At 37.3% G+C, this 24,001-nt stretch overlaps 1 protein-coding gene across 21 annotated transcripts in view; it reads left to right on the forward strand.

Annotated features, from left to right (window-relative positions):
* LOC103696712 (DNA topoisomerase 4 subunit B (DUF810)) overlaps positions 1-24,001 on the forward strand; it is a 56,264-nt gene that overhangs the window by 572 nt on the left and 31,691 nt on the right. For 2 of the 21 annotated variants that reach the window (XM_088723684.2, XM_088723685.2), the window contains exons 1-14: positions 1,083-1,604; positions 1,695-1,759; positions 4,258-4,528; positions 4,652-4,772; positions 4,858-5,008; positions 6,399-6,566; positions 7,239-7,337; positions 7,510-7,719; positions 7,829-7,930; positions 14,377-14,607; positions 18,366-18,449; positions 23,022-23,108; positions 23,196-23,381; positions 23,486-23,638. In XM_088723684.2, the coding sequence (XP_088579810.1) occupies positions 1,436-1,604; positions 1,695-1,759; positions 4,258-4,528; positions 4,652-4,772; positions 4,858-5,008; positions 6,399-6,566; positions 7,239-7,337; positions 7,510-7,719; positions 7,829-7,930; positions 14,377-14,607; positions 18,366-18,449; positions 23,022-23,108; positions 23,196-23,381; positions 23,486-23,638 (2,097 nt within the window). In that variant the 5' untranslated portion in view covers positions 1,083-1,435. Of the gene's footprint in view, positions 1-1,076; positions 1,605-1,694; positions 1,760-4,257; positions 4,529-4,651; positions 4,773-4,857; positions 5,009-5,136; positions 6,233-6,398; positions 6,567-7,238; positions 7,338-7,509; positions 7,720-7,828; positions 7,931-14,376; positions 14,608-18,365; positions 18,450-23,021; positions 23,109-23,195; positions 23,382-23,485; positions 23,639-24,001 lie in introns of those variants that run through there. The other 19 variants (XM_088723694.2, XM_088723687.2, XM_088723686.2 and 16 more) reach the window with 17 other exon arrangements.

Consider the following 24,001-nt stretch of genomic DNA (forward strand, 5'->3'; position numbering starts at 1 on the left):
CATGTTTGAGAGAGACAGGTATTATGGGAATATAAGAAATCAAAAAATTCCAATTTTTGATAATTGCAGACTCTGGTTTCATTCTGCTCTATTTCTCGCTTTATGAAGCTTGCCTTGAAAAGCTATTCATGTATAAAATGCTGAAAGTTGGTATTTCCTAAACATATTTTTTATAAATACGTGTGAAAAGCCCATAATATTGTGTCCCTGCTTTTACCAAGTCCGTTATTGCTCATCCTACTATTGCAGTTACTCCAAAGTTAAAATAAATTAGAATAGATCGAAATCCAACAGACATGAAATTTGTTCTCATAAAGCATGGTGGGTATTAATTCAAAAAACCACCATGGACTGAAAAGGAGGAGGGTCTCAAGGGAATGCAAGATGGAATACTTTCTTAATTTTCATATACCCTGTTTGGATTTGATAACCCTTTCAGATTAAAATATAGTTGCTAGATATATGTTCTTTTGGTTGAGAAAATAGTAAAGATGAATACCTTGCTTCTGATAGCAACATGTTATCATATTTACATGGCAGTTGAGTCTAAACTGCTAATTTATGCACATAACTTTCTACAAATTATCTGCCGGTCAGCTCGGTTCACTGGATCTAATGGCAGTCTTGCCGTCGGGCCTGGTTGCTATTTGGCGGATCAGCAACTTTCTTCCATCATCGGTGCACGGAGTACCGACTAGACATAAACTTTAGTCGGCGTTTGGTAGGTGAACGTGATTCCGTGAAAATGAGGAAAAAAAAAGAAAAAGCTATGCCAGGTGGCACAACTATGCTCCTGTTTTATGCCAGATCTACTGTTTGCCAAAATTTTTGAAATAGAAACATAATTGAAGTAGTCTGTCTAATTTTTATAATCTATTTTATATTATAATATTAATATTTTAAATATAATACCAATGCTAGAGTAGTATTATTTATTTAATGTTATAATATTATAGTATATCAAATTATTCAAATATATGATATAAAAATTTCTTATATGGTGATATAGTGTATTATAATATTAATGTTTATTTAAACAGGCCGGACACCGAAGCCGACCCGGCCTGACAGGTCTCGGGCCGGCCCGGGTCCGTTTGCGGCCTTAATTCCATATCTCATGCTCCTGCGGTCCTGGTTCCTAAACGGCCATTTTTTACCTCTCACTGCATCCTAATGTCACCCTCACGCACCGACCTGGGGACCCGCAACTGACCGGCGCTGAGAGACAAACACGTGGCATGCGGGGAGCTGAACCCAAGAACAGGATGCGAGCGTCCTTTTGTAGCCTTTTCCCGGCCCCCACTCTTACCCCACTGCGGAAGCATCTCGTTCTTTTCGCGCGCTCCTCTTGCACGGTCAAGAACAAAGGCCGGAAGGAGGACGGGAGGAATTTCTTCGAGCACTTGGCATACCCCGTGTCTATTCTCAAGAACGGATGGAAACCCTTTTCCTGCTGCAGCGGCACCGCCGCGACCGCCGCAAGCTCCTCGAGTTCATCCTTTCCGCGGGTCTGATCCGAACTCCATCGGGTGACTCCCTCGACTTCTCCGATGTCGACTTGGATACTATCAGCGTCGACTACGTTCTTGAATGCGTAGAATCCGGTATTTATCTTGGTTCTTGCCTTGTTCCTCTTTCATTCCCCCCTCCCTGCGGCGATTATAGTTCTTGAGGGTGCCTTTGTTCTGCTTCAGGTGGAGTATTTGATCCTTCGGCAGCCAACAAGAGGTACATCGAGGCGTTGGATTATCCAGTTATGGTAAGGATGCCATGCCCTAAATGAGGGAGTTGTTAAGTTTTAGCTATATGCATGATCTTGAGTAAGAGTAACTGTCTTGGGTCTTGAATCTACTGATGGGGTAAACAAGGTATTTTTTGAATTGGGTGATGTGGTAGCTGAGCCGTTCTTGAACTGCTCAGGCTCGCTGACAATGCCACCTTCACGCTTGTTCAGTTGAAAACAGTCCAATCTTGAAGAGTACTTGGCTTGCACAATTTAAGTCCAAGGCTGAACTTGGCTTGAGAATCTCCTCGTTCAAATTGACTCGTGGCCCGAGATTGGAGAGGTATAACTGGTTTGAGCTTGAACACCCTCTTCTATGACCAAGCCCAGCCCAAAAAACCCAAGGCTTGGATCGATTCAGCTCATCTGCAGCCCTATAGACAATTGTTGGATATTACGTGTTCAGTTTGGGAAATGTTAGGTTAGAGTTTTTGTTTTATTATGTTCAATGTCTTGTCTTCAGTATAATGAAGGGTCCAAACAAAAAAAATGATCCAAAGCAGCGAATACTAAATTGGACACATTAGAAATCATAATTAATTCGTCTATCCATACCCATTGCTAATAGCTCAGTTTTCTCAAGTGCCCCTCTTGTTACTTCATCCAAGAATCCTTAGATGTTTCCATCTTTTTGTTGAACATGTCTACCCAAGAATACTAGTTCTGGTATTAGCTGTGGCTGTATATAAATTATTGATATTAGTTTTTTATTTGATACAAGCTGATAAAATTGATTTCTAGAAAACTATGTTATGACATCCTAGCATAATTGAATAGGATGATGAGGGCACTTACATCTGTTTCCCTACTATATTTGTTTAATGGCATAGTATTAAGAGTTTAAGAGAATAAAAGTATAAGGAGAAAAACAAAGAAGTAGATACTAGAATAATTTGTATTAGGGGTGTATCGACTGTGTCAGCATATCAGTTGATACCATTTGTTTATGATGCAGGGTGTACCATACCCGCCTTGTTCAATACGGGTTTGATGCTTGATATTTTACCCTGTAGTACAGTGGCTTCATGTGAATAAGATGTACATGGCAGAGATGAACATATTGAGATTGATGTATGAAATAACTAAGAAGGTTAGGTGAGGAATGAATTTATTCAAAGAGTTGTTGGAGTTGTACCAATTGTAGTATCAAGTGATGGAGAACTTAGAAGGTGGGAGCATGTGCAATGAAAACTAGAAGAGGCCTTGGTAAGAACAAGTGCGCCGATTTTTCTTAAGGGCTCAATGGAGGGAGGAAGTTACCCTTGTTTGATTCTGAGTTGCGGTAAAAGGTTTGGAAAAGCTTGCAGCAAAACCAAAGGTAGGTCTTAAAAGAAACAATCAAAAAAGGGTGACCTAGTGGCAGTGCACGAGTCTTCTGCCATTATGGGATCTGGAGAGAGTCAGATGCACATAGTCTTACGACCGCATGTGCAAAAACCATTTTCATGTTTTGAATCCATGAGCTCAAGTCACAATGGAGCAACCTTACCACTGTACCAAGGCTCACCCTCTTGAAAGAAACAATCAGTGAAGGATTAATATTTCAATTTTCAACCTTGGTGATAAATACATATATAGGTTTCTTTCTTTTTCTTTTTCCCCTATAATGTATATGTGCTTTACTTGCTCAATTTTTTCTAACATAATGATGGGCCTTCCATGGATAAGTTGTTCAACACTAACTAATAATGCTGGTTATCCTTATGCTTTCAATTTCACATAGTTTGTCTAGTTCTGGCATTATTCTCATTAGTTATTTCTGCAAACATTTCTTGCTTTTGCTTGAAACTCTATGAATGTATGTGTGTGCATGTATAAAGTAGATCTTATATGTGGATGCCTACACAACAACCTAAATAAGGTCGGTCCTGACCGGATGACGAAGGGCCAGGCATAGCTATTGGATACATTCTACTATTTCTAAATTGCTTACTATCAAAAATCATGTGATTTGCATATCTCTGGTCTATGCATCGCCTATGTATCTAGTGATCGAAAATGGATAGTTTAAATAACACGAACAATGCATTTTTTTTGACCATTGGATGCATAGGCTAGGGATCTCTAAATCAAATGATTTTTTTTGATAAAATAATAATTTAGAGATAGAAGATCACATTCAATGACTCAGATTATCAGTGCCGGGCCTGCGGTCATGGACCGACCTTATTTGGCCTATTATGTGGGCGTCCACATATTAACTCTACTCTATTTGTGTATATATGTATATGTATATTACTATTGTTGTAAATTTACGTATTTTTCTTGGCTTTCTTGCCTTTTCCTCAATCTGAATAAATTACGTTCTCACTGAGATAAGACTCATGTCTTCTATGAACTATGTTGGTATTTTACATGTGAGGAAGTATGCTTCCATAGTAAATTGCCCTTGAAGTCGTCAGGATACTTTTAAATTCAATTGTTATCATCTTCTTATTGACTTGAACGTAAACTATCTATCTTTTTTTTGGCAGATAAACTCATCATCCCGAAACTTCTATTTTCTTCGTTCAAAAACTGAATTGTCTGGATCTCCTCCTCGGCGAATTGTTCCTCAGATCAAAGTGAAAGTATCTTCGAGTCACTCATCTTGTTTAACAAAGCAACCAGACCATTTAGTTGGCAGTGAAACCAATAAGTCTGGAGTTGAAAGCAATATTAGTGATCTAACTGCAGCAGATGTACATTCTCATCCAGTGAACGATGCATATATGCCCTCTTTAAATTTACCCACATTAACTACAGGTATGCATGGAGCATCATCATTTGTTTGCACTACACATGGTAAATATTTGTCAGGTTAACAATGAATTTTGGCTGTTTAGTTAATCGAGCTACAAATCTTTTTTGTCAAACTTGTATATTTAGATAATTTTGTTGGTTGCCTTAGTAAACTGATCAGTAGTTTTAAGATCCTGGAAGGATTATCTGATGATGATATGCGAGAAACAGCCTACGAGGTGCTTGTTGCTTCTTTCATACTCTCTAGGTAATTTCTCTCCTTGTTATCCCACCCTTTTCCCTCTCTCTCTCTCTTTTACGTGCACTCACACTTAAACTTTGTTCAAAACCAGGGGTGAAATACGTTTGTTTGAAAAGAAAAAGAAGGAAAAAAGATCTAGATTTTTAAAGGGGTTAAGATCTAAAAGAGATGAATTAAATTCACGCTCAGAACCAGAGGATTGCCATATTGACCTGCTGGATGTCATTCGTGTTCAGATGGAGGCAAGCATTCTTTAATCTACCGGCCTCATTATTGCGACAAGGCTTGATTGTGGTTAATGAGGTTCTTTATTCATTTGTGTGTTAGGCATATCACTCTTGACAGGTTAATGTCATCGCTTGATCTTCTCTCCTCTCTTCTCTCTCTCTTTCTCTCTCTCTCTCTCTCTCTCTCCCCCCCCCTCTCCTTCCCTCCTTCACGTCCCCCTTCCTCATCTCTATGTAAATATCAGATTAATCCCAAATTTGTGATGCAGAGTTTCACATAATAATAGAAATGTCTTTTATTGTTTATTTTCTGCAGACAATTAAGCTGCAAATGATTGACAAATCATTTCTGCTATTTTTTCTCTACTTTTAAAAAGACAAAAAATCTTCTAGCTTCCTCTTGTAGTTATGACTTAAGAATTTAAATCTTTCCAGACAGATCAAAACTGTGACCAGTTTGGAGTGTTGAACTTTTGGAGAGTCACAATCTCAGATCTATGACCTTATAATTAATTATATGTAAGGATTGAAAACAACTTCTAGAGCATGTTATGAAGCATAGAACATTTGGATGCAGAAGAAGATGCTCGAAGAAGCTAATTTTTATTTTTTAAATATTTAAAAGCTGTAATTTTTTATGTTTTAAAATTTTGTGGTAAAAATATCATGTTAATTAATCCCTAAATACTCTTTTTGGCCTTTATGGAGTTAGTCCCCAACATGCATTTGAGTCCATCTCCCTTATTTGTGCTTGTGTTGCCTTGATTTCATTGATTAAAAGTGTTGGTTGGCACACATGTTACGACACAATAGTTATCATACCGGTGCCTTACTAGCATGCGACACTAGGATGGTCCTAGCTATCTGTTAGTACTTGACATGCTACCATGTCAGTGTGTGCCAAGCAGGGCACGGAATGATATGATGATACGTACTCATGCAGACACGCCACACAGCATCTGATATTTCACTCCTTTCTTGATTTTAACACTATGAGCCTATGACTATATACGTAAACATATAATGCAATACACACATAGATACATACAAGAACTTATTATACTTCAATCAGTTGTTTCCTTAACTTGGGTTGCTATGCTCCTGTTAAAAGAATTAGATTCTTAAGTATTTTCTATGAGAAGTTTAATTGGACGTGCTATCTCTTCTTCTAATTTTTTTAACATTAAGGAGTCAAATAGTAGCAAGCAACCGTGTGAACCATTGCCAGGCCAAAATGAGGTAAGATTCCTGATTCCTGCAGTGGAATTGATTTGTTGCAGTGACTGCCATAGAAAAAAACTGTTTAAGGTCCTTTTTTGATTAGATACATGATTTCGATAGTTTTGTGCTACTTCTTTGAGATAATATAATTTGTTACATAGTAACTAATGTCACGATCTTTCAGATCTCAGAAGCAATGGATGTGCGCACTAAGCGAGGTTTGAGGCACTTTGGTGAAAAGAAGATGCATGAACAGATTGATGTTCCTCAAATATCATTGGAACTCTTAAGTGCCATTAGCAGGTCAGATTTTCCTACTGAAAGATCATACACACAGTGGCAGAAGAGACAGGTCAGTTGTAATAATTGTTTATATTTAGAGTTGGCAATTGGTCGAGTCAGATCAAGTTCGTGTTTGGTTGAGAAATAGGTATTCTAATGAATCTATAATCTTGAATCTGATGCATTTAGTAAGCGGTTCAATAACCTGAACCCTAGTCCAGGCTATTTATGAAACATGTAACACAAGCTGACTCATATAAACTGTTTAATAAAGAGGTTGAGCGGCTTGCATATGAGGACATGATTATGATGACTCCACACTAAAACTTTAGCTGACACAAAATATTGACCTAGTTAATCTATTAACGGTTGCTAATCCATCAATTTCAGATCTAATTAACCTATTGCTTTATATTGATTATTATAAACATTACTTAAGCATAAAATTTTATCCATACATAGTTTATTGGGTTGAGATAAGCCACTATCAGTTCTGGATCGCGATCATGCTGAACCAACTTACTATTAAATGGGTCAATCTAGGCCAACCCTCCAGGCCTGAACCTGACCTGTTTAATAAAGGAGTTAGTTGTGTTGACTTGTTTATGACATAGACTTGTTTATAGCTTGCTTCAGTCCCTGTCATGTTGGCCAATTGGGCCAAGGACTGCCACCCTTATATTTCTTTTTAGCTTGCACCAGTTATAAAGGTCATATTTCTTGCAATCATGTTTTCTTTCAGGCAAATATTCTAGAAGAACTACTTATGACTTCTGTTGACTTTGTTTCTGACGTACATGCAACACTTAGCATGCTTCTCTCAAAGCTTAGAAATATAGAGGCAAGTGTTCTCCTAGTCTCTTGTATATATAAAATATGAATTTCTCTACAATACTAACTGAAACAACTCATATTGTATCAGCAGCAAAATTTTTATAGTTCCCTTCAAGCAGCGGGTTTCCTGTTGCCAAGTTCTTTTAAATAAATCTGATTGGTTCACATTATGGTTGCAGGAATGGGTTTTAAATACAAGTCCTGATGGACATGCTGAGATTCTGACAGATATTAAACAATATGCTTCAAAATTTTCAAATATGCCTAGAAAGTTCGGTATTCGAAACGAAACCTATTATTGGACTAGTAGTTTCCATTTTAATGTTAATCTGTATGAGAAGTTACTCTGCAGTATCTTTGATGTTCTGGAAGATGGTCAGATTGTAGAGGTATAACATTTTATCTCATGCATTTTCTATGGTATTTAAGTATTGTTAAGGAAGACAATACCTAGATTTATAATCCAGCTGTTATTCTGTTCTTTGGGTTCATTACTAGGAAGCGGAGGAAATTATTGCTGTTCTTAAATTGACTTGGTCTACGTTAGGTATTATTCAAAAGATGCACAATGCATTATATGCCTGGGTACTTTTCCGGCAGGTATATTGCCCTTTTCCTTGATTATATTCTGATGTATTAGCAATATATCTAGGATGTCTATGTAGTCTGAAAGTCGGGACTTTGAAATAGATTATCACAAGCAAAAGTTTGTTATACGGCAAGAACTTGCAAGAAATTTGGAACATGTTCATATTTGTAAGACATTCATGAGAAAAACAAGAGCAAATAATATTAGAACATTTTCGTGAGTTCTGTGTGCAAACTTTATTCTTCATCAATGGGCCATGTTCAAATTGATATTGCTGGTGGTTAGATGAAAAATAGAAGGAAAAGAACTTCTCTGGATATCTAAGGCCATGCTGCATCTCATTATGTGCATTATTACAATAAAAAGTCTTCCTATGTTATTCTTGGTGGTTACAGTTCAACAAATGAGTAGATATTTCTAGATTTTGTTGAAGATTCTCAAATAAATCATTGCACATTCTTTTGACATATTTAAGCTGCTACTTTTTTTTCTAGGATAAAAATGTTATAACCAGAACAACCAAATGTTTATCTTTCATGGTTGTGAAATTATTGATGGATTTGTGTTTAGTTTTTTCGGTCTCTATTCTTCCACAGAGCATAATCATTTATTTTGACCTATAACATTAAATTCTCATAAATGAGTTATTGTTGGTTTCCAAAATGGGATGCTTAAGGAGTTTTGGCTCTCTTACGAGTTCTTTATTGTTGATGCATTGATTTTGTATTATAATATCCAAGACTTTGGCTGGATATATGGTAAGATAAGGAAGGGCTTGAAATCAGCAGACTAACGAAGTTTGAGACTAGCACTGATGGAAATCAAAGGGATACTAAACTTCTATGGGCCTGTATGACAAAGAACAAAGCGACCAGGGTTTGCTAAATCGACCTAAACCATCTTGTTCGAGGTGTTCCAAAATCAGTGTGGATTGGATGCTTGATCTCTGGGCATTTAAGGTGAGGCTGTCATCATTAAGTGGATTTGATGCTTGATCTCCTGCAACAACTTGGTTCAGTGTTGATCATCTTGTGAATGTTCCTTTATTTAGCAAGGTCTTCTTTCCGGGGTCACCATGTAACTTTGATCTTGGTGATTGTATGTGGTTTTATGATTTTATACCCAAGATTTTCCTTGAAGGATATGGCAATCCTTCGGAAGCATGATGTTGCAGCATATTTCATTCAAAGTTCAAACCTTGTCTCCACTAGAAATGTATGAGACACCTTTGACTCATATGAACAACTGAGCCATCAAGCAAGCTTATGTTGTATGGCTCTGGATAATCTTCAACCTTAAGGCCCAATTTTTTGACCAGTTTTGGGTGCATGTGAAGTTATCATACCGATATATCAATTGCTAAACTAATGTTTCAATCACAATATATAATAGAGCTTCCAATAGACATTGGTTGGCTTGTTTTTGAATGTGGTTGTTCTCCTTTTGATCATCAGGAGGTTCTGGCTTGATCAAATTAGATGCCTCAGTCTTGTGAGATTGGATAGATCCATCTTCCTTCTCTTCAAGCTGTACGATAGTGCATACATGGGGTTTTGTTGTCTTCTCTTGCTGTGGTTTCATCTTTTTAAGTTCTTTCATGGACCTTGCAGTGGTATAATCTTTTTTCCATTCAAAGTGAAGTGTAGGTGACACCTTGGCTATGATGAATGACATCATGTCTGTAGAGCCATAGTCGACCTAGGATGTGGCATAAGGTCGATAGAACCATAGACCCCCCTTTCTCTCTCTCTCTCTCTCTCTCTCTCTCTCGAACTGAGGGACGTAACCATGTCGGTTTGTCTGAACTGGATGATTTGGGATGGTACCGCCTTCCATATGGCAAACTTTCATGGGTAGTTCATCACTCTAAGCTTCATCTTTCTGCCTATTGTTCCATGTGAAGGAAACAAGGCACCTGTAGTCGACCAAGATAGTTAGGTCATTGATCCAAGCAATTCAATAACGTAATGGACGGCTGATAGTTTTGAGCCCAAGTTTATCCACAAGTTTCTAGGAGGCTACCTTCTTGCTGCTGCCGCTATCGATGATCACATGGATATAGCGATTTTGGCAGATGACATGGCGATAAAAGATGCCATTCTACCATCAATTTACCTTTTATTCTCTTCAAGGGATAGTGGGCGTCTGGTGAAGAACAAGGAGCATTTGCAAGACTCTTCTTTTGCCTCCTCAAGATCTTCCACACACACTTCTTCAGGCATAGTAGTCTACTCTTCCCAACTTAGCTGGCAAATAACGCACTGTATAGCTATCTATATGTGCCCCTTACACTAGGAGCATTGGGGCCTTCAACTTCTTAGTGTTGGGCTTAAATGGTCTTCTCTTGCTGAACATTGTAGTGGTTAGATTTGGTATGCTATGTTTTGGGCAGGGGTTTGATCCCTTGGCTTAAAAAGTCAACTTGCAAACTTTAGACTTCAAGTGTTCCTTAACCTTCTAAGCCACTTGATATGCTTCATCCAGAGTTTGTTTGTGCTACCATAATCTGATCTTGGATCTCATGACAAAGTCCATTATGAAACCAGCCAACTTATTGGTTTAGACTTTAGGGTCTTTCTAAGTCGAACTTGAAATATGAGATCGTTAAGTTCTTTTCAGTGCTCCTGGATTGATCTGACCTTGCTTAAGTTGGAACATCCAAGTACAGAGATTCTGAGAATAATCTAAAGGGATGTAACAATCCTCCAGTGTCTCCCTCTTGGGCCCATGTTGCTATGGGCCTCTTGTAACAATTGGATCGGTTATCTTTGAGGTTAGACCATCAGATGCGAGTTGTGCCTTTAAGTTAAACCTTAACAAATTAGACTTGCTTTCGGTCAGATAGATGGTACCAATTGAAATGAGGCTATGCAATCTTGGAAACATGGTCTGCCGTACCGGTCGGTACGGGCCGGTACCAGCCGGTACATACCGGTATCGAACCCTACCGGTATGGTACAGCTACATATTTCGGTACCGAACCGTACCGGCCCGTACCGGTCCGTATCGACCGGTACCGATGCGTACCGGCCCGTACCGACCGGTACCGGCCCGAACCGAACCGGTACCAGCCCGAACCGACCAGTCCGTACCGGCTTCAATTTTTTTTTTTTGGCTTTTAGCTCCATCGGTACTGTACCGGTTCGGCTCGGTTTGGTTCGGTACCGTACCGGTACCGACGCCCACCGGTACGTCGGTACAGTCGGTACCGCGTACCTTGCTTGGAAAGCTGCTTGTTTCAACTTCCCCAAGAAATCTATAGTCAAGTGCACAATCTTGTTCCGATGTCTGTCTTATTCTTCTTCATTTGATTGCTGGTTCCTAGTAGGATTACCATGATTTAGGCATGGAGAGTTTCTAGTGTTAGATTCCTAGTCATCTTGCAATAGGGCTGGGGCTGCAGTTGATTGAAGAGCTTGTATGCTAGCTAGGATGTCTTACATGGTAGCTTGCATTTGCAAAAACCAAGACTCAAGTTTGTCAATTGGAGAGTCAGTGTTAAGTTGGTTACCTAGCTGAAGCTTTGTTGGATTGCGATCGGACTTTTAGAAGGTTCTTGCAATTGCATAGGAGCATACATAGATCAATTGGGATTGCTGTGGAGAACTTTTGGCTTGATTAAGACCGTTGTGGAGTCTTGGTTTGTCTAGAATTGCCACAAAGTCTCGATTCGATTGGAATTGGTGCAAAGGAGGCTGGGTTCAATTGGGATTGCTGCGGAGTCCTGGTCCGACTTGAATTGCTGTGGAGTCTTGGTTTGATTGGGATTGCTACGAAGTTCTAACTTTGACCGAAATTGTTGCAAAGGAATGTTGGTTCGATTAAGGTTGTTATGCAAGAGTCGTGGTTCGATGAGTGATTGTTGCGAAGGAGTCCTAGTTTGACTAGATTTGCTGTGTAGGAGTCTTGGTTTGATTGGGATTGCTGCAAAGGAATCTTGGTTCGATTAGGACTACTGTGGTAGTCCTAGTTCAACTGGGACTTAGCTGTTTCAACCTTTATCTGATGGTGAGTTCTTGGTGTTGGATGCATGCTTTGACATCATTGCATGGTTCACGGCCCTTGGTAGCAAGTCAGGCCGATAGGATCTACAGATGGAGCGTGTTGTAGTGTAATTATGGCTAGTAATGAAAGTAGGTTTGCCCTAGGATTCGGCTGTGGATGTAGGATGTGGGATGCTTGCGAGTGGAAGAGAAGCTAGGGTACAAATACTACTAGGATGACCTTTGCAGGACTTGTCCTCTATCCACCCTCGATTGGATAAGGGAATTCTAGCACACTCACAACTCCAGCAGAAAAGAACAAAAAAAATCCTTTGTAGGCTAGAAGTTTGAAAGCAGTTTGGACTTTGAAAGCAACTTGAAGTTCAAAAGAAATTAGAAATTTGAAAAAGACTAATCTTGAGAGTAACTTTTTATTTTTTTTTTGAGATCAAATAAGAATAGGAATTTAAAAATGATTGGGACTTAAATGTTAAGAGAATTAGGTTTCCTGCACTAAGCATACATGCATACAAGGTCGAAACAAGAAAGAATGTGCTTTGATACTAGAATGAGCGACATGGTGGAAGAAAGGAATCAAAAAATTAATTATGAAATAAACTAGAAGTCAATTAAAGATCAACTAGAAGTTTAGAAAAAAGAACTTAAGAGCAAACACAAGTTAACATGCACTCACGAGAAAAGATACTTCATTAATGTGAATTTCATGTATACATGGGGGTATTAATATGTTTTAGGGTCCTTACGTTGCAAGAAACTTGAGGTCCCTTAAATCTTGGTTCAAACTCAACTAACTTGTGAAACAAGGCTTCTAGAACATCTTAAGAATATCAACTAGGACTCTAAAAGGTGCTCTAGAATAAAGAAACAAGAAAGATTTGACTAAGAATATTAGAAAAACTATCCTTAAATTAATAGGCCATGGAATGACATTTTCTTAATTATTTTGAACCTCGTCAACAACGTGTTAGCATGATATGTCTTCAATAAAATCATCATAACTTCATTTTAAGCTCCAGATAAGGTGATTCGGGATGCATTGTAAATGCTGGATATATTGGAAATGGTTTGAGCACGAAATTCACCTTGTACTGACTTTGTAATGCTATCTTTGGGACTGTTGTGCGCTAGACTGCAACTTGACTTCTTATTACGTTCTTAGCTTCCAAAACTTAAGCTCATTAGGCACATGTGAGTCAAGTGTCACTTCATATCCACCTTCTACTCAGTTTTGGAAGTGTCTGGAGCACGGTCTGCTGAACCGGCCCGAACTGGCCGATTCAGCACGTACCGTACCGGTACCGGTGCCAATCGGCATGGTTCGGCTGTGGAAAATGGTTCCAGGGCCGGAACCGACCAATTTTTGCTGTGTACCAGTGCGAACTGGACCGGTTCGCACTGGCCCGCGCACGGGACAGCGCGCCCTGCGTGCAGGAAATATTGCCCGCGCGGGCGAGGGGCCGCGTGCCCGTTCAGAGAACCGCGCCCGCGCGGGCACGCTGCCTCGCGCAGGCTATTTAATGCCACTCTGTGGCATTTAACGTGGGGCGCACGTGCGGAAAATGTGCTGGTTCAGTACCGGTTTAAACCCGTATGAACCGATCTAGTAGGCGACCGGTACGGCGTCCCTTGGTCTGGAGGTTGCCTATGGCTCTTGTGACAATAGAAGGCCTGGATTAGGCCTTTGATCTTATTCCATCTCAACTTTCAGTGCATCCATGACTGCTTCTTCATCCTTGGTGGTTTTTGAGCCCGTATTTCAGTTTTCGAGGCCATTGTACAAATTCATGTATGAGGGTCTAGGGTCAAGCTCAGTGACTTTAATAAACTTGATGTTAATTTAGAGGAAATGATTGAAATAGTTGCATGAAATTGGGATTCCTTCCTAGAAAAGAATTAATGGAGAAGAAATATCCATAAAGTGTACCTAGATTGATAAGATAGAGCATATTAATTATGGTTAGGATCACTGATTAATGAATAAAGTGTATCATCCAAGCACACAAACATGAATTTGTTAACTGCATCTATTTAGCATACATAATGCATACTGCGATCATAATTCTTCAGTTTCTTCCTGTAAAAATTTAACCATCTTCTGCTCTGCTAAGTATGTTCCCTATGCTGTTTTTTTTGGTGTTTGCTGCTTTACCCTGATTGCACAATATAACTTTGCACAATTTCTATTACCTGAGATGCTTGGTGTAAAATTCTGTCATTCTGACTCGTTAAGAATTCGATGGTCATCTATCAATGTAGTAAAATTGCACTATAGTAACCCATATTTTTGTCTTTAGATATTTCTTTCTGTTTCTTTGTGTTGATTGATGATCGGATTTGGTTGCTTGATCACATTATGATATCGACACTATCACTTTATAAATTTATGTTTCTAGGTGTTTTTTGGTGGTCTAATGTGTTTGAAGATATTCTAATCAGCAAGTTTCCCTCTGTAGTTTGTTAGGACAGGTGAGGCAAGACTTTTGAAATATGCAGTTGTTGAGGTGCAGAAAGTTGTATCAGGTAAAGATGGTGAGGGAATTGAAGAAGCATATATGAGCAGTCTTATTTGTTCGGTTGACGCCTATGGCAGTACAAGGCTTCTGAATTTGGTTGATGCTGTTCTGTTTGATATCAGTAAGTGGTGTCACAATCAACTAGAGGACTACCATTTGCATTTTAGTCAGGTCAGCTCTCTGGGTGTTGTAATTTTCATGCACAAGTAACTGTTATGTTCTGTGATATCATCTTTTTAATCCATTCTTCTATATTCTGCTCTCAAATGTTATGCCTCATAATTACTAGACATATGCATGTCGTAGTAAAATTTATTCTGATATGCAGATGCTGAAAAGCTTTCAATTTTGTTATAAACTTTAATTAATCTGACATATGGACTTAGTCTGTTATTATTATATTGGCTATCTCATCTGTTTACCATGCAATATGACATTGATAGTTTGATACTGTGGTAGTACAATGTTGGTGTAAGTATTGATTACAAAATTCTGATGCAAGAATCATCACAGACAGTAGATGATTTATGGTTCAAAACTTCAAATTATTGTCAAACATGTGAATTGTTTCAAAAGCTTATAGGAACATATTCCACCTAGCATAAGTGGCACTCTGAACCTTGTATATAATTATTTCAAAAAGGACTCAAGATAAACTCGAGATTTATTTCTAGGTCACTTCAAACATGGTTTGGTTGTCTCATCCAAACAAGCTCCTAATATGGCAGAAAATAATTTCTTGCCTATTAAAAGTGTGTTCTGATTGTAGTAATAAGGCTCCAAAGTAGTACACTTGATCCATCTCAAAAATAGCTTCTGACAAGTTTTCGGTATTAGTACTCCTACAGTTCTACTAGTATATAGGGTTAGTGTTGGTTCTGGCTGGTATGCTTTTTGTGACCAAATTCATTCATGCATTTTGTTCTTGCACGTAGTTATTAATCAGGAACCTTTCAATGAGCTAGGAAATATAACATTATTTTGTTGCATTCCTGTCTTGATTATCACATTATGTGGGCAATGCAAGATTTAAGAATAAATTTATGTTCAGTTTTGCTTATTAAACTTGCCATCATAAATTTTTCTATTACAGTTGCCAACCCCAAATAGTTTGGAAAAGGAGTGCTGGTTGTAGTCTTATTGGTTTTTCACTTTTCATATTGAAGTTCAGTAAATTGTAATCTTTGTCATTGTTTGCCGTGCCCGTAATCAGTATGAGTATCTTGATGTACGAAGCACTTTTTCAACTTCTCAGTTTATTGCTTTGTGAATTCAAAATATATAGTCTAGTTTATATGATTTAAATGGAATGCACCTTAATTAGATTATTTTATTTCTAATACAATAATGGAACAGGGTTCTGCCCTTTTGATGAATGATGCACATGAGTTGTCATGTCTTGTTAAGCTAAGCAGGTATCAAGGATGTCATGAATTTAGGTGCTGGCCATGCCAGTCCATACTGGCCAGCATGTACGTGCTGAGTCAGTATCAGCACCTGCCACGAGTTGGCATGGCACCCCTTTTTTGAATATTTAAATTTTAAATAAATTGTTTTATATTTTTCATATCTTCCAGCATGGAACGTATGGTGCTTGCGAGTTACTGGCACACCCACCTGCACAAGCTTTTAGAACCTTGAAGGACACAGCTTCCATTATATTCTTAAGTAGTTTCTGTTAAATTTCTTCCAAGCATTGACTGCATGGCAGGAGAGCTTTGTTGTTGCTTTTGCAGGTAAACCTAAACTGTCTTCTGTGTTGGTGGATTGGTTACTGTACTAAGAGATTATTAATTGTTTCTGATAGGCAGAAAATCATAATAATATCTCTCATATAAAACATGCTATAAGTGCTATGATGTCAAGGGGGAACAACTTCTACATAAAGAAGATAACGTACTTTTAACTATTTTTATTTTCTGATATTTTTAAAGGGAAATACAGCTTGCCAAAAATTATAATGGATATTCTAACGAGCCATTAAAACTAGTATGTAGTTTACCAATTATCTATATATAGTACATTATGTAACTATAACTTCTGATAGATTGGTCGAAGAATCTTCAGTGGACAGTATCTGATATTAGGCCAGATCATCACACCTATTATTTCCTATTGCCTTTAACCTGTGGTCATATCGAAAAATTTCTCTTGGTCTCATCATGACTATTATTTATAACTCATCCTTTGGATTGGTTTTCTGATTCCTCATTCATTGCTTGGACAATGGCATATATCATTCAGTGTATTCTCTTTCAAAAATCTCCTGGAATCTTTGCTCTGAACTTCCTGTTTACTTGTTAAGAGTGCAGCAAGTAGGAGAACTTTAGCCAGAAATCTGCACATGTATGCTCAGTCTTATACTTTTTATCTTTGTTTCCTGTCATTTCTTATAAACCAAACAATGGCTACGTTTTCTTAGTTTCTGTTTTTTCTGTGATCTTCCGCACAAAAATATACGTGCCTCTCCCTACCTCCTTGCTCTGTTATTCCCATGTGGTTCTTATTTCAATCATCTCTTTTGCCTATAATCATTTATGCAATTCCATTACTTTGGAAGCTGAAACCACTTTTCCTAATTTTTAGATAATCAAATGGTATTGTGTTTAAACATAGTTTTAGTACAAGTTGGATCAGGTCCATCATAATACCTGTCCAAAAAAAAACAAAAAAAACAAAATGGGACTTGAGTTTTCTGTGGATTAGTGGATCAGAGAGTCTTTTCAATCTAAGAATTGGTTTCACCTTTCACCTTGATATTTTTGCTCAGGAGTTGCATCACACAATTAAAATTACATGTAATCTTATTACCACACCTCTGAGAACTCTGAGTGCCATGGTATCTGCCAAAGTATGACGAAAACATGGATCTTTTAGTAAGAAAGGGTCAAGTCTGATGGGCACTATTGTGTCATTAGATTATCCAACACAACATTGGCCATCTATCAAACTTGGATGTGCATGAGATACCGGCAGAGATATCTATGCTGCATACTGCATATGTGCAGTCCCTCTTACTCATCTCGAGGGTGCCATGGGCAGCCAATATTGCATTCTATGATCATATGGTCCAAACAAGCATAATACCTTTTTTTTACTTCAAATTTTTTTGTTAGTTTGAGTATCATCAAGGTTTTAAAAAACCATTAGAACAGGATGATACGAGTAGTATCATACCATTCTGGTAGAAAACCAGCACCAGTATACAGTGTGTCAGTAAAGGATGCAGTTCTGGACCATGTGCCTGTACTTGGCAACATGCTGGCAAAAAATCGATACAATGTCCACTATCGGTATTTGAAACCTTGAGTATAATTATTCCTTTTTTGAGAAAATTTAATTTCTTATTACCAGCATCTTCTGTCCTAGGTTAACAGATGGTCAAATATTATATCGGAGTTCTATCTTATGTTTACAATTTTATATTCTTGTGCTATATCAAATTTAAAAGATGAAGTGGCTATATGTTGAATTTTACAATTCTCTTAGTTATGAACAGTATGAATTTCAACAAAAAGAATGCTTTTAACATTCTTAATTATCATTCTTCAGGCATTAGTCGTTTGATTGTATGATGGATAAGGATGATTCTAGCAATTTTTTTTTTCCTTTGTTGATGTCCGAGTCAAAATAGGTTGTAAATTGTTCGAGTTTCTGAGTTGACTGACATTATCAGTTGAGAATCCTAAGCTGTGAGTTCTTGAACCATGCTTTCAAGTATTATTTTCTTCATTCTTTCCTTTAAATCATTTTGCTCATTTATTAACCATTAAAATAAAGATCATGAGGCCTTGGCCTTCTAAATCACATCATCAATCATGTTTGTTTTACTTCAAGTTCCTTTTAGGTTTGGACACCAAATCAGCTATTAATATTTAGTCACATGTGATGCCTGAGTATTAAATTTTTGGTTTGATGCTTTGATGTAGGACAAATCTGCTATGTTTGAAAGCGTCCTGACATTGGCGATACTTTGTGGGTCTTGTTTTGCTGATGAATTTGCAGAAATCAAGGTTAGACATATCTCTCTGCTATAAATCAGTTTATGGCAATATCTTGATGTCATTCATTTCATTGTCATTGGTGCTTTTCAGTTAATAAGTTCTAACTAAATTAGCTTCTTATTTGATTATTGTTGGTTTTCTCTTATGGCATTTATATCTTATTGCAAGCTGGATTTGATGTATATACATTCTGCATCAACTGTAATAAGCATTATATCTGCAGAGTTAGAGGTTTGCTGATTTGTCTCCAGGTTAGCAAGCCTGGAGATGAAAGTTTAATGTCTAATAGATATTCTGTTGTAAAATCAAATTAGCATGTGATGATTTTCTTGTTGATGATCAGTCCAGACTCCAGACCATTGATATCTAACTCTAGCTAATATCTTCTGTTTCTTATTGTAACTATACCCAATTTACCCATTTTCTGCATGAACTGAGTTAAGCATTAATTTTGTGATGTTAGATGTTATTTTAACCTGTCTCTGAGTTAGCAATCCTGGATAATGAATGTTGAATTTCCATTGGATATATTCTCTGTCACAAATTCAGATTTGTATTTGATGTTCAACTTTTCAGCAATCAGTTCAAAATGGTTTATAATGTGATTTTGAATATTATAAATTGTTAACTACATATTAGGCCCCTCTTTTGCTGTTTATTTTGACAGTACTATAGAAGATTATGACAGGATTTGTTGGTTTTGGTTGATACTTTAGTTATTCATCTATTATGCTGAAATAATTAAATTTCTTATCTAGTCTTTGGCTTGTGATACTTCGGAACACACCACACTGTCAGGAGATGCTGTTTAGTTGCTAATTCATACTGCAGAATAGGGGCTATCAGATGTGTTACAATCCAATCTATGTAAATTTTTGATCTATCAGTGATCATACCAGTGGAAGGATGTGATTAATCAATCTACGTAGTTTTTGACCTCTAGCTGTTAAACTGTTTGGTTTATTTTATTGCATTCAGATATTATTTGTATGCATGCTTCCTATCTCAGTAACAAAATTGAATATAATGCCATCACCATGATGATAACCATGCACATGAAGGTCTTTATCTGGGTCTTCTGTTTTTAGTACACTATTTTTTTTCGTCAATTTAGGTACATACTCCTCAACATATGTTTCCTCAAATCCCCTTTATCTACTTGTTTGAGGTTTTCCTTGGTATTTCTAAATTATTTCTATAGCCATTAATTTGAAGTTCAATCTACGCAATCTTCCTCCACATGAAGCCTACTTATCATCAATATTTGAAGTTCTGAAAATCAAAATGTTTGGCAGAATTGGCTGGTTTCATATGAAACTGATTGAGTTTTACTAGCTTTGGTCAGCTTCAACCACTTCCAATTAATTTTCAGCCAAAATTTACAAGTTTAAGGCTTATGTTGGAGGGATATGAGCAATGCGCTGTGGGAGGGAAACTATCAATCTGTAGTGTTTTGAAAATATATATGGATGATCTAATTAAGTGCAATTAGATTATTATTATTAATCAATAATTTTAACAAACTTATTTGGACCATATTATGAATAATTAACACATCCAATAGAATTTTTGTCATATTACTTAAAATTACAACTGTTGGAGAATATAAGAGAATCCTAATGATAATTGAGTCCCTTATAGAATCTAGTAAAGTTTATACATATTTGATATAGCATGAATATATGAGATGTTATTTATTTAAGTGTTGTTTCAATGGTTGTTAGAGGCTTCTTAGGTGAGTTTTTTTAGGTAATAAGTGGGTTTGACGTCCCAGTACTGGTATTGGCACCGTCTTTCTTTTGGCTGCTTGCTTCGCATGCAAGAAGAGAAAAACATGGAAGGGGAGAAGGGAGGACGAAGGGGAGAAAGAGCAGGTAGTGCCGACTTCTATTGCTATCATCTGGCCACCTCCAAGTCTAAATCTATATTAGAATCTAGTTTTCTCGTCCTTGTATCTGGCTTCATTTGTTTTTCTCTTTTGTCTATTTGCCAAAAATCAAAAAAATCTGATATCAATAGAGAACACAAACATGCCAACCCATCCCAAATGGTGGGACAATGGGTATTGGTTGTCCTGGTTCGTACAGGCTGGTTACCAACCATGATGACCTAGTTATTCATGTATTCGGTCTCCGACCCATCCTAGAAGCTAGAATCCCACTGGTCTGATCCGAAATAGCCAGTGTGGATTGGGATTTCAATCCAAAGAAACCCTCAATATTCTATGGCTTAGAATGTTGGGCGCTAGAGGGCCAATGAGAAGCATGTGCAATAGACCTAGATTACTAGATTATATTTAGATAACTATGGTGGCAAGTTTAAAGAGCATAGAGTAGGAAATGGTTGCATTAGAGGACTTGTAGGGATTGCATCGAGGTGGGACAGAGAGGTGATTGAATGCTATGGGCACATGCAATGTGGACATAAGGAGGTTCAGGTCTGGAGAGTTTCTTGATCTTTTGGGAAATTCAGAAATGAGGTAGGCAACAACCAATTAAACCTAAAAACCTGACTCGCTCTTGTGCAGGGTGGGAGCCAAGGTCTACTGTACTGCCTCGTACCATCTTGTATGGGGCGTACTATATCATGCCGGGAGAAAACCGATACGAAACAAACATTCAAATCTGTACAAGTTCTATACCATCCGTATCGAGACGTACCGATCTGTACCAAGGAATACTGGAATGAAAATTGAGAAAATGGATAAGAGAACTATTTCGGCATAGAAGCATACCATACCAAATCGATAAGGTACAAATATGGTACTCGGTACCAAGATTGTGGACCTTGGTGGGAGCTCTATAGTTTGGTTGGGTATCGGTCAATCTTTTGGCCTAAACTTTGAATGAGTTGGTTATGGGCCAAAACTTTGACCTAACTCATGTCACAAGGGTATAGTCTTTGTTTGGGAAAAATTGGGCTTTGTTGGTTGCTTCATGATCTTTTGGTAAGAATGAGAGTGAATTGTCTCTTTTTAGTACTAGTTTTCCAGCTCACTTTAAAATTAAGTGACCAGGAGTTATAAATTTGGGTCAAGTTGGTTAAATTGGGTCAGTTGAAGGGTTGGCTCATGCGGTTACAGGTTAGATGGGTTGGGTTGAACCATGAGGGTTGATGCATGGGTTGAAGGGTTTGGACCGGACGTTGGGTTAGACTGAGTATTGTTAAGGTTTCATATGTTAGTATGTTATTGTTTGACTTTGACCTGAACTCAACCTGACCTGATCTATTGCCACCCCTAAGAAGGCCTTAGATAACATGGATCAAAGTTGTGAGATTAAATTTGAAAAAGCCTGGACTAGCATTAGAGGTAGACCTTACTAGGAATGTGTGGGTAATGGAGAGTTATGAAGTTGACTCTGATTAATTGGGGGGCAAGAGTTATGTAAGTCAAAACATGCAGCATATGGCAGAAGGTACAGTGCGGTGATAGCTAAATGATAAGGCCAGAGCAGTTACATTTTTTATTTACACAATTGTAAAAGTGTATTTTTCATAGAGTTTGTATTCTAAAATAATCAGGGGAAAATAATCGACAGATGGGATCTTTCATAAAATTGAAATCTTTTTTTACTATAGTCTAAAAATGGCTTCATTTGAATATCTCATAAAATTATTTGCAAGTTTTCATCATATTTCAAATCACATAAATTAGATGCCTAAGATTTTACCATATAACATACTTTTTAAAATCACAAAATGTTTCTTATTATTTTTCTTCCAAATTTCTTTTCTATTTTTTTTTGATTTGTTGCATATTTTATTTTCAATTTTCTTTTGACAGTTCATAAAAGGTTTCTCCTGTAGATCATCAAAATATACATAACGTAAAAGGTTCTGGAGTCCAGACTAAAATGATATCTAGTATACTTTAGTGGCTCATTTAATACTTTTTGTTTTATGCTTGTTTGGATTATTTCTACATTATATTATATTTTTATCCGAGAGTCTGAAACTGAATAAAACTGCTGATGGTGACAAACTGCTGAAAAGAAAACTCATTTAGCCTGGCAAACTACCCTCTCAAATTTTATCATATTTATTATTGGTGAAACATGATGAATGGCTTTGAATCATTGTTTATCACATTCTGTTTTTTTCAAGTTCGTCACAGCTCATGCATCTAAGCAAATTTATAGTTGAAAACTGAACTGCCAAGTGTTAGTAATAGGATCATTAAGTTTCATGTAGTTAAGAAAAGAATTTCACAATAGGCTGAAACTTATCACTTGTAATTGGAGCGGAACAGGGAGTGGTGATGAGCATATTACAATAAGTAGGCTTACGAGAGATTCTAAGGAAGTAAAACTTGTGGTAGTGAATTAGCCATTTTCATTCTCAAAAATAAGATTATTCTATGCATTCACATCTCTCCTTCCTTGATGATGTTGAGTTTATTATGTTGTAAACTGTTTCCCTTCAAGTGCTTATAAGAATATGGCAGGTTTGCAGTAAATGTTTTGCTCATACTTGAAGGTTTTAAGAACTTTTATCATTTCAGTATCTTGGATTAAGCTCCTTGAAGCGGCCCTTTCATCAGTTTTCAAATATTAATTTAAATTAGATTTCTTCAAATTACAGTACATTATACCTATGGCTGGAGATGGGACAGCATCTATCTTAGCACATTCATTCATTGAGAAGTCCATTCAAGCTGCATATAAACGGGTGAGTCATGTCAATTAGGGTTTTTGTCGTGAAGTGATATGTTTGGAAGATGTACAGTGATAAACTCAAGTTCTCTTGGTATGCTAGGTCCATAATGTCTGGGATGCGAAAGCTAAGTTGGAAGGGAAGCATCCCCTCACCATGCTTGCTGATGAATTAAAGTTAATTGCTGAGAAAGAATGCACAACATTTCTTGCTTTGTTGTGCCGACAATATCCTGATGCTGGAATTCTTGCTTCTGTACTCCTGCATCAGTTATATGGGGAACAACTGGTGTGTTTAATAAATTGAATTTCATTTCTCTCACATCTAATGTACTGTTAGATTAGGCCAATTTTTGGTTAATACTAATGCATAATATATTCTGTTATGCCTAGGCTCCATTCTTGGAAGGTGTCTCACAGTTTTCAGAGAGTGTAAGAGAAGTACTTGCAGCAGCTGATCGTTTAGAACGTTATCTTTTTCACATAGTCCGTTCTGTACGAAATTGTGTGGGATCTCCGATTATCAATTATTTACATCCATATCAGGTTACATACCCATAACTTGACCAACTGCACTAAACATTACATATGAGCTTTTTATATATTGTATTTGATGATGCTTGCTTAGCGTGTCATGTGTATGTAACTGCAGGGATTTTTGTCTTCTCTTTCATTTTGGGTGTTCATATACTTGGCATGGTGGTTAAACTCAAATATTTATCACTAAAATATACTAATACAAGTAGAATGTTCATGTACAGCAAATAAGATTGCTCTGGATTGACTTGCAGTTCAGGTGCTTGATGAGGATATTTGCAAATTTGTGGTTTCATACCTGGCTTGCACACAAATTTCTTGCTTATGCATAAGAATTTAGTCATTGAAGTTTTTAAATTGGTAAAATTTGTT

This window comes from Phoenix dactylifera, chromosome 6 (assembly GCF_051530095.1).
Source record: "Phoenix dactylifera cultivar Ajwa chromosome 6, Ajwa_hap1_PhDact_Kaust_v1.1, whole genome shotgun sequence".
In the NCBI taxonomy this organism is placed as follows: domain Eukaryota; kingdom Viridiplantae; phylum Streptophyta; class Magnoliopsida; order Arecales; family Arecaceae; genus Phoenix; species Phoenix dactylifera.